The sequence below is a fragment of the Misgurnus anguillicaudatus genome, chromosome 22, assembly GCF_027580225.2.
Source record: "Misgurnus anguillicaudatus chromosome 22, ASM2758022v2, whole genome shotgun sequence".
Taxonomy (NCBI): Eukaryota; Metazoa; Chordata; class Actinopteri; order Cypriniformes; family Cobitidae; genus Misgurnus; species Misgurnus anguillicaudatus.
Window position 1 is genome coordinate 18,786,802 of NC_073358.2, and position 11,179 is coordinate 18,797,980.

The 11,179-nt window shown below is 39.0% G+C and overlaps 1 protein-coding gene and 1 long non-coding RNA gene across 2 annotated transcripts; both read right to left on the reverse strand.

The window, feature by feature from the left end:
- Window positions 1-719: 719 nt before the first annotated feature.
- Window positions 720-1,716, reverse strand: LOC129439384 (uncharacterized). The gene is made up of 2 exons (XR_008642790.2): window positions 1,296-1,716; window positions 720-901 (listed from the first exon to the last, which is right to left on the reverse strand). It is a non-coding gene; the product is annotated as an uncharacterized lncRNA (long non-coding RNA).
- A 1,105-nt stretch (window positions 1,717-2,821) lies between these two features.
- LOC141358893 (uncharacterized) lies at window positions 2,822-10,816 on the reverse strand. The gene is made up of 3 exons (XM_073860781.1): window positions 10,123-10,816; window positions 3,336-9,979; window positions 2,822-3,192 (listed from the first exon to the last, which is right to left on the reverse strand). Exon 2 carries the CDS (start codon window positions 8,884-8,886, stop codon window positions 3,703-3,705), a length of 5,184 nt encoding a protein of 1,727 aa, XP_073716882.1. The 5' UTR covers window positions 8,887-9,979; window positions 10,123-10,816; the 3' UTR covers window positions 2,822-3,192; window positions 3,336-3,702.
- Between the last annotated feature and the right edge of the window lie 363 nt (window positions 10,817-11,179).

An 11,179-nucleotide genomic window follows, 5' to 3' on the forward strand; every position in this document is an offset into this window, starting at 1 on the left:
GTTATTAAACATTATTTCATTAAAGACGAGCTTTATGACTCGGAAGCAGAGAGATACGAGCTTATGCTCTCATTGATAAAATGGTACGGACACAGACGTCGCCGCTGCCAGCAGTGTTCAACAAATACTGCGGTCACATTGAGCCTTAAAGACGATGCTTCAATAATTAACCAAAGCTGACTGTAGTATACATCTTACTAAACTCGATTTTAAAGGTTTACGATCTTTAAGTGATGCAATACAAAACACGATGAGCGGACTGCTGTCTAATAAGTGGAAATGAATCTGCTCGCAAACTTACCTTCGTGGCTCACGGGCTTCCTTCTGCACAGAAGCATTACAGCTATCGACTTTTAATAAATGTACTTAAACCTAACTATTTTCACTTGTTAGTGCCTAACAAACAGAAGTATTATATTAATTAAACAGCCATTTTATCTCCAATAAATAAAACATTTACTTGTGTTTAACATTCACAAAATAATTTAATGGTGGTATGCAAAACATTCAATTTAATTCAAAATTGAATTCAATAAAAACATTGCTGCTTGTGTTTTACATGCACAAAATAATTTAATGGTGGTATCCAAAACATTCAATTTAATTACAGTATTATATTAGATACATTTTAAAACTTCAATGCATGTATGATAAGCCTAGTAATACGTAAATATTTAAAATACATCAATAACTGATATCATAGGTTAACACAGATAAAATCATAGTTAAGTCTTTCTTTATTAAGCGCATTACTGAGTGTATTTGTGTTTGTGAGTTTATGACTGTTGTTGTCTGAGGTGGTGACTCGGATGGGGACGCCAGTCATCAGAATGGTTGATTTTCAAGTTCATAGTTCTAATCTGTACCTGACAGAGTTCCTTTAAGGACACAGACATGGTTGCTGCAAAAAATAAATAAATAAAGGACAAACGATCATTTCCCTACGTTATATAAGGCATGTTTGCGTATAATAACGAGGCAAAAAAAAAAACAGTTCCTTGCATAATAATTCATGACTTTTTTCTTTAAGCCCCACAAAAATCACGTTAGATACCAAACATGATAACAAAACCAATGGATAGTGGCTAACTAAGTCAAATACAAGCAATATGTGCTTTAAATTCACTTCACAAACGTGAATAGCGTAAAGAAAAATCTAGCAGCCTCAGAAACGATACATTAGAGTTTAGCACTACCATTACTTCGAGATAAAACTGTTATACATAATATAAAAACTGTTATTATATAATTTATATAACTGAAACATAAATAACCAGTGTTTTGAGGACATTTACCTCAGTGGACGTGTTGCTCGACGAGGATTTCGTTGCGATTCTCAATCTTGAAGAGAATTATGCAGCGAAGCTCTCCGGCGGATTACTGACACCTATTGGTTATTTACTGGTACTACTGCCTTAACAATGACACTCCCAATGGATAAAGTGAGGATAATTTAATAGCATTTAATAGAGCCGTGTAATGACGTATAAATAATACATTTAGCAAAAAATTGTCTGATAGACTGGTTAATATACAACACATGACTTAATTTGGTATACAAACAACCAATTTGTAAGCAAAGACGGCTATGTAAAATGTGAATTCACTTTTATTAGTAACTTTGGTAAGTTTCAGATTTCAATTCATAAATAACCTCGATGGGGGGGCCCAAAAAATGCAGCCTGCCTAGTGTAGTCCATTTATTTAATCCGGCTCTGGGTGCCATGGGAGTAAAGCTGAATGACAGCTAGTGGCCATAAGTTTTCTTTTGAGTGCTCATGTGATGAATGTTCTAAGCCAATCTAGGACACTGCAAGTAGCCTACCATAAATTCTCCAGTGCCATTAAAAATAAATCGAAGGAGAAGACTGTGTGTGTGTGTGTGTGTGTGTGTGTGTGTGTGTGTGTGTGTGTGTGTGTGTGTGTGTGTGTGTGAATGTATTGTGCATGTTTTTGTTTGCATTTAAGGATGATTTTTTTTTTAGAAATACCCAAAGTAACTCTTTACTGAAAGGTTTCTTATTCATAGTTGCCGAGACTAATGGTCTCAATTAAGTGTCATTAAAATCTTTGCCTCAGTTGTTTCTTTTAAAATTTCTGTTAATAAATATGTATTATTATGTATAAGTGGAAATACTTTACAATAAGGTTGTATTTGTTAACATGATAACCAACAATAAGCAATACAGTTTAAAAGCATTTATTACAGTGCATGAAAATGCACTGTACTGTTCTCACTGGGATTTTTATTACAGTGCATGAAAATGCACTGTACTGTTCTCATTGGGTAAAGGTATATTTCATGGTATACATGTTCCTCAGTTTATATTGTTTTTGGATTATAAAAATGTGCAGTTATTTGCCACTCACTATAGCTTTTAACTGCTCACCACAGTTTTAAAATATGGACAATTTAAAGTTAATAATGTTAAAGTGAAAATGGCCAGAGGATAACAACAGATTAAGTCTTGATAGACAGAATCTTGAGTTATTAATTTTATAGACTATTGAAGATATAGTATGCATTGTATTTTGTATTTATGCATACATTACATTAAAAATATGCAGTATGTAAAATGAACAGGTATAAATATATGAACAAACCTACAGACCGGATAAATATATGTTTATGAGAGACGGAGCTTTAGATATAGATATTATGATGGGTGCTATAATGTGATGAAGTCTGTTTTAAGGTCTTGACGCTCTTTACTTTCTATTAGACCTTAACATTTGTAACGGTGGCAGTTCAAAAAACACAAAATTAACAAAAATTAAATTTAAGTGCCTGAGGCAAGAATCAAACCCAGGTCTTGCTGGGTGAGAGGCGGAGCTACTGTCCACTACACCAGGGAATTACGATTGAGATATACAACTTTAATACATTTGTTCGGGCGCCAGACAGTTTTAAATCTGTCAAATTTCATAAATTAAACCCAGGATAACTCAAATATACCACTGGTTACATACATAAACCAAAAACACAGATCGTTTCAAGTTTTCCTTTTCACAATTTTAATTAATAGATGACTTCAAAACAACATAACAGTCAAGTAAACTTAACACACAATTCACACTTTGAAGCTTTCCCCATTGACATCGGCAATAAACGCCAAATTCAGAGAAATAACAAAACAAAAACAACAAACAAGCCCAGTTTGTTGATCACACAGGTAATCCTAAAAGAAAAACCTAAGGACAAAAATCAAAATACAAAGGCTCAGTAACTGTGTTAAATAAATAAATAATAAATAAATATATGTATGCGTTTGTGAGGATGTGTGCACAATGTGGTGTAAGAGAATGTTTTGGGCCAAAATGTTTAACTCACTGACCCGAAGAGAGCAGGTAGGAAGGACTGCGTGAGAACAGCGATGGATTTTCCCAACTTTAGACACTGAGGGTATACTTTGTAAACTCCACAAAGACAGCATGCACGGGTGCATCAGGGAAACATGGTAAACTCGCACCTGGAACTCACAGACGCCTTCATTTCCAACATGCTTTCGGGTTCTCTCACGTGACCACACGAACTATGACCCCCTCCGCATGACACAAGCTTTGGCTTTATAGTTGCAGGGTTAATTACTAACACACACCTCCAATTACTTGAGGTAAGTAACATACAAATATACACAGAGCTTTTCCACTCCGCCACACTCTCCCTCCCTTGCTGAAACAACCCATGGTTGTTTAAAGAGCTCAGAAACCTAAAAAATCTTCTTCATCTGAAGTCTCATGGAAAAGATCCTGAAGTCGGATTCTCTCTTGGCTTTCGAGTTCTTCAGCAGTGGGATAGCACATTTTAAGATTGCACACATGAGCCGTGCGCACATCTTCTCCTGTTGCTTCTAGTGTTATGCGGTAATTTAAAGGTCCGAGTTGTTTTAACACACGATATGGTCCTCTCCATTTTGTAGCTAACTTAGCACTGAATTTATTCTGTGCACTGGAAAGAGGAAAGTTGCGGAGCCATACCCGATCTTTATTCTTGAATGTCACATCTTGTCTTTTTTTGTTGTAGTTGCGGAGCTGTCGGTGTTGGGATCTCCTAATACTCTCTCTTGCCTGAGCTTGCAGGTGCTTAAGGTGAGTAACTACATCGTAGCAGGAATCATCAGGAGTGAGGTTTGTACCATGCAGAATTTTGTCCATTGGCCCTTTCAGTTTTCTCCCAAGCTGCAATTCGGCTGGGCTTACACCAATGGTTTCCTGAATGGCAGAGTTCATGGCAAAACGTAATTCTGGTAGGAATTGATCCCACTTACTGTGATTGTCATCTACATAAACTGAAATCATGTTCTTGAGGGTCCTGTTCACTCTTTCGGTCATATTGGTTTGTGGGTGATATGCGGTTGTTAACTTAGGAGTGACCTTCCATTTTAAACAGATTTCCTTGAACACAGATGACATGAATTGGGATCCTCTGTCAGACAAAATGAAATCAGGAACCCCCCAGCGGGTTAGGATTTCTTGTCTAACAATTTTTGCAATATTTTGTGCAGTGGCTTTCCGCATTGGAAAAAACTCAGACCATCGGGTGAAGTAGTCCACAAAGACTAAAAGGTACTCGTTTTGCTGTGTGCTTTTAGGTAGTGGACCCATGATATCAACTCCCAACATTTCATTTGGATGAGTGACAGTAACGGACTGGAGTTTTCCTGCAGGTTTCTGGTTATCATGTTTAAGTGTTTGGCACTTCACACATCTTTTGACGTATTGCCTGACATCTGACCACAGTCTAGGCCAAAACGCCACTTCCTGGAGCCGTTTGTAGGTTTTATAGATTCCTAGATGACCACTTAAAGGATGAGAATGATAATGCTCAAGGAGAGTTGGTCTAAGACTGGCAGGAACATACACTCTGTACTGTGTCTGATCATTTGCCCGTTGCATTTTGCGGTACAACTTGTCTTCGATTACTTCGTATTGTTCCATTTGAGGGATTTGTTTGTTGACTATTTCTTGGAATAGTTTGACAATCTCATCATCCTTATGTTGTTCCTCCCACAAGACAACATCGGTGACTGGAAGTTCAGAGTGTTGGGTTGTCTGTTGTTTTGTGTACAAGGTGCATTTGGCTGGGATTGGTGATCTAGACAAAGCGTCAGGGGCTGCATTGAGTTTTCCCTTACGATATTCAATGATGAAGTTGAATTTTTGGAGTCTCAAAACACATCGAATAAGACGACTGTTGGCCTTTGTGGATCCCATGACCCACTGCAGGGCTGCATGGTCTGTGACTACTGTGAAAAGTTTGTGTTCAATGTAATGTTGCCACTTCTCTAAGGCCCAAACAACTGCCAAACACTCTTTTTCTGTGGCACTGTAGTTCACCTCAGCTCTGTTTAATGTTCGGCTAGCATATGCAATGACAACTTCATTGTTAGGATCCTTTCGTTGTGTGAGGATGGCACCCAGTCCAGCATCACTGGCATCAGTATATATGATGAAAGGAACCTGAAGATCAGGATGACCAAGAACAGGAGGTGTGATGAGGTTTGCTTTCAGCTGATCAAATGCTTGTTGGCACTGTGGTGACCAGTTAAACATCTGACCTTTTTTCTTCAAGGTGTTGAGAGGCTCAGCAATTTTTGAAAAATTTTGCACAAATCTGTGGTACCAGCCGGCTAGTCCCAAGAAACGTTGAACTTCCTTGAGGTTACGGGGAACAGGAAAATCGCGTATAGCCTCTACTTTGCTCAGGTCAGCAGTGATTCCTTTAGCGCTGACTACATGGCCCAGAAATGTGATTTCTGAGAGACAGAACTTGCATTTTTTCAGGTTAATGGTTAAACCAGCATTTTCAAGCCTCTGAAGTACTGACTGAAGATCCTGGAGATGTTGCGACTCGGTGGATGAATAGATAATAATATCATCAATATATACAAAGCATATCTTACTTCTTAGGTCTTCCAGAACTTTCTCCATCAGCCTTTGGAATGTAGCCGGTGCATTTTTTAGACCAAAAGGCATTGTGTTAAAATGGTATAATCCAGCAGACACGATGAAAGCGGTCTTTGCTTTGCTATTGGGATCCATGTTCACTTGCCAATAGCCACTATTGAGATCAATGGTTGAGAAAATTGAGGCTCCAGAGAGTGATTCGAGTATTTCAGAGATGTTTGGAATTGGGTATGCATCACTTTCGGTTATTGCATTGATCTTACGGTAATCTACACAAAATCTTAGCTTTCCATCTTTCTTCGGTACCATGACTACAGGTGAAGCCCAACTGGAGTGTGATGGCTCCACTATTCCATCTCTCAACATGACTTCTAGTTGTTCTTCCATTGCTTGTTGTTTTACAGGGTTTAATCTGTATGGTCGTTGCTTGATTGGGACTTGGCAAGTGGTATAAATACAATGTTGTAAGACATCCGTTCTTCCAATTCGGTGAGTGCATACTTTAGGGTGGCTTCCTAAGATTTGAGTTAAGTGGTGTTTGGCATCTGGTGGTAAATGTGCTTTTCCCACCGCATCTTTGATTAATGTAACATCATCTGTGGTGTCATTGTGAAGCATGGTGCACAAGGGTTGAGGGGGTGGAATTGCACTTAACAATGTCATGTTTGATGGAACTTTCTTGGGTAGTTTTCCCTCTTCCTTAAGGGGTAGGCTCATAAGAGGTTCACTAGCATTTCCTGGCTGAAATGGATACTCTTTAGTAGGATCATACTTAAAGTAGTATTTCAGTTCACTGACATCAATTTGCAGTCCACTAAAAAAAACGAAGTCCAAACCCAGGACTATGGCATAAGCTAAAGCTTGGGAAGAAAGGATAACAACAGGTAATGTAACAGCTTTCTCCTGCAGTTGAATAGTGGCATTTAACCATCCTATAGGACTCTCAGCTTGTCCATTGGCTAGATAAAGTGGTCCACATGTCCATTGTTGTACTTGTTCAAGGGTTGCAAATTGTTTAACAAGGCTTTCATGAATGAGTGTGTAACTGGCACCAGTGTCCACGATCGCTTTTCCCATCCATGTAGCAAGGCGAACAGGTACTACCAACTGTTGTGGTATGGTCATGGGTGCAGGGTTTCTCTGAAGTTCTCTTTGAGGTTGAGTGTTTTCTGAAGAAGCGGCTACAGTGTTGTTAGTTGATCGTCCACCTGACTTTGCAGAGTGGTGAGAAGGTTTTGAGCGGTTATATTGCTGACCAGATGATTGTTGGGATGCTGGGGGTAAATACATTGGGCAGTTTCCTGGGGAATGTTGTCCATTGCATCTCCAACATAGAACTGGAGGTTTCTCAGTCTGACGGTTAGGTAGTGATTTGACTTGTTTGTGTTCTAAACGACCTTCGTAACGAAGCTGTTGCTCATGGTCTCTCTCTAGTTGGTGACCCAGCCTGACCAAATCCTCAACTGTATTCACTCGTCCTCGTAACTGGCTTGCAAGGTAAGGTTTAATATTCTTCAAGATCATTTTAACAATCTCATTTTCTGTAAAATCTGCTTTCCATCTTTTACATAGTGCTCGGTACGTGAATGCAAAGTCTCTAATTGTTTCTTTCTCACCCTGTATTTTAGTGCGGACTCGTTCAGCCAACTCGTCCTCGTAGTCTTCGGATAGAAAAGCAGAACGAAATGCGGTTTCAAACTCCTTCCATGTTGCTATGCTAGAACGACTGACCTCCCACCAGTCTCGTGCAGTGCCATGCAACACTGTGCGGAAGGTAGCCATGAGATCTGCGTCAGACAAAGGATGGAGAGCTAGAAAATCATGACACTTGGTTAAGTACAATAAAGGATCAACATCATCCATTGGTCGTCCAAAAGTGGGGAAGGTTAACCTGATGTGGTCACTCTTAATTATGGGGTTATGTAATAGATTTGGAACAATTTCTGTTGATGGAGGTAATGAATGGCTAGTATCAGGAACTTGAGTGGTTTGAGTTGACACAGTTTCTTCATGTGAAGCTTGAAATTTCTCATTCAGATCTGCCACACCAGTGAGACACTTGTCTGCTTGAATTGCACATTGTTCCATTTTTGAAGTTAGTTGATCAAAGCTTTTCAGAAATGTATCCTTCATTCCTTTTAAATCCTGCTGGACCTCCACCTGAAGCTGTTCTACCATGAATCGAATTTCATTGATAATAAGCGATTCTCGGTCATGCAATTCCTCTGAAATCATTAATTTCACAGCCTTAAGTAGTTGATCAATTTGAGACGTCTCTTGCTGTTTATCAGCTGTCAGAAGTGTAATGACTTGTTGCTTATTTGTCTCCACTTGAGCAGCAAGTTCTGTGATCTGAATCTTGTGGTGTGCAGAGGAAGTCTTCATGGCTTGAGTAAGTTCTTTCACAGTTTCCTCCTGTCTGTCCATTGATTGCATCAATTGGTCCCAGTTACTCTGAAACTGAGCTGTGAAACGTTGGGGTATTTCTCTCCCAGGGGTTGGAAGGACTCCAGGCAGATCCTGTTGGACCACTGAAGATAATGAGGGTGAAGTGATCTCAGTTGATGTACAAAGTTGCATATGATCATTTCCCGTGGCCCAAGTTAGAGGTTGTTCTGGAGCTGGTAAAGTAGGGGATTTCAGATACATGTGTGTTTCAGGATATACACTGCTTTGTGTAGTTGTATGGCCATATAAGACAGAACCATGAGATTGATCTCTGGGGATAGGGGGTTGTCGTAAAGAATAAGGCCAGTTTGGAGTGGAAATGCTAGGAGCATCAAAGTCTTCTATATCCACAAATGTGGATTGTGGGGGAGGGGTAGTGGCCATCTCTACAATTTGAGTGTGTGTGTGTGTGTGTGTGTGTGTGTGTAAAATAAAAAATCTGAATGAAAGGGTTATTTTTTGGGGAAAACAAATATTGGGGTTTAACAAAAAAAATAGCAGGGGTATCAAAAACTGCTGTAGATTAACCATTCATGGTCAATACACTTTTCCAACCAGCAATAGAAAATACATATATATGCAAATATATTCAGTCAACAACTCAACCTCTTCAATGAATATAATTGGTCAAAAGATTGTCAAAATTCCATTCCAATTTAACAGCATTCAACATCAATGTTCATTGTGTGACCAAATAAATAATCCAAAATTCACACATTTGAAAAAAAATTGAAGATTAAACAGTTCACATTCATTGGTTAGTCAATTCATTGTCTAAACAAAAGGTTCAAAATGTTCATAAACCAGATTCAAATTATGCAAATCACTTCAAGTCAACACAGTCACTGATTGTTCAACTTATTCATATTCATTTACAGTTTAAACAGTTCATAAACAATTAATTCACTGATTCAGAGTCAAACAGTTCATTCACAAAAGTGAATCAATCTCACATCAGTTCATCACACAGTTCATAAACAATTAATTCACTGATTCAGAGTCAAACAGTTCATTCACAAAAGTGAATCAATCTCACATCAGTTCATCACAATTACTTAATTCAGTTCCAGTGTTCATATACAAATTTCAATGCATTCAAACGTTTAAAGTCTTTCAAGGCTCCTTCAGGTTAAATGTAACATAGGTCCCTGTTCGGGCGCCACTTCTGTAACGGTGGCAGTTCAAAAAACACAAAATTAACAAAAATTAAATTTAAGTGCCTGAGGCAAGAATCGAACCCGGGTCTCGCTGGGTGAGAGGCAGAGCTACTGTCCACTACACCAGGGAATTACGATTGAGAGATGCAACTTTAATACATTTGTTCGGGCGCCAGACAGTTTTAAATCTGTCAAATTTCATAAATTAAACCCAGGATAACTCAAATATACCACTGGTTACATACATAAACCAAAAACACAGATCGTTTCAAGTTTTCCTTTTCACAATTTTAATTAATAGATGACTTCAAAACAACATAACAGTCAAGTAAACTTAACACACAATTCACACTTTGAAGCTTTCCCCATTGACATCGGCAATAAACGCCAAATTCAGAGAAATAACAAAACAAAAACAACAAACAAGCCCAGTTTGTTGATCACACAGGTAATCCTAAAAGAAAAACCTAAGGACAAAAATCAAAATACAAAGGCTCAGTAACTGTGTTAAATAAATAAATAATAAATAAATATATGTATGCGTTTGTGAGGATGTGTGCACAATGTGGTGTAAGAGAATGTTTTGGGCCAAAATGTTTAACTCACTGACCCGAAGAGAGCAGGTAGGAAGGACTGCGTGAGAACAGCGATGGATTTTCCCAACTTTAGACACTGAGGGTATACTTTGTAAACTCCACAAAGACAGCATGCACGGGTGCATCAGGGAAACATGGTAAACTCGCACCTGGAACTCACAGACGCCTTCATTTCCAACATGCTTTCGGTTTCTCTCACGTGACCACACGAACTATGACCCCCTCCGCATGACACAAGCTTTGGCTTTATAGTTGCAGGGTTAATTACTAACACACACCTCCAATTACTTGAGGTAAGTAACATACAAATATACACAGAGCTTTTCCACTCCGCCACACATTTGCGTCTCTTTCTCGTCTTTCAGATCAAAGATGTTTGTACTATAAGGGAATTAGGCGTCAAACTACATCGCTCCAGCAGCGCACGTGTAACTGATATAAACGAGAGTTTTGTCTTAGCTTGCTTAAAGTTCAGAAAACTTTACAACTATTAGCATTATGTGCGAGAAGAACTCTTTATTTGGCGACGCGTTGGTGCGCGCCTCAAGAAACTTCTGCCCGTGAGAGACCAGCTGCATGAGCACAGAGGGAGGGAGAGAGAGAGTTTCGCTGGAGACCCGCGGTGGATTTACTGGCGCTTATTATTAAAATTACACAAATAACTCGTTCATTTGTTATGAGTGGATTATTTTACATGTAGATCGCAGCTTTGAGCGTTTCTGGAGTTTTCAAAACAACCTCTTGCTTAACGTTACTGACCGCCATGTTCGTTGTTTTCATGTCCTTCCACCTGCGGTCATACCTCCGCTCAAAGATTTTGTAGAAACATGTGGGTTACAAATTTGAAGAGGGTGGTGGGCTCTGTAAGAACATACATCACATTGGGGTGTACATTGTACCCCTGGGGTGTAAGAGGCGCCCAAAATACCCCATTGACTTATAATGGGGCAGGGAACACGCCCATATAAAGGAATAAAAACGTTCCAGGTGGGATATCTTTGCTTTACAGTGTTGTAGAGACAAGGGGGTGGTCTCATTTTACTCAGGGATCCAATCAGTCTCTCAAGATCA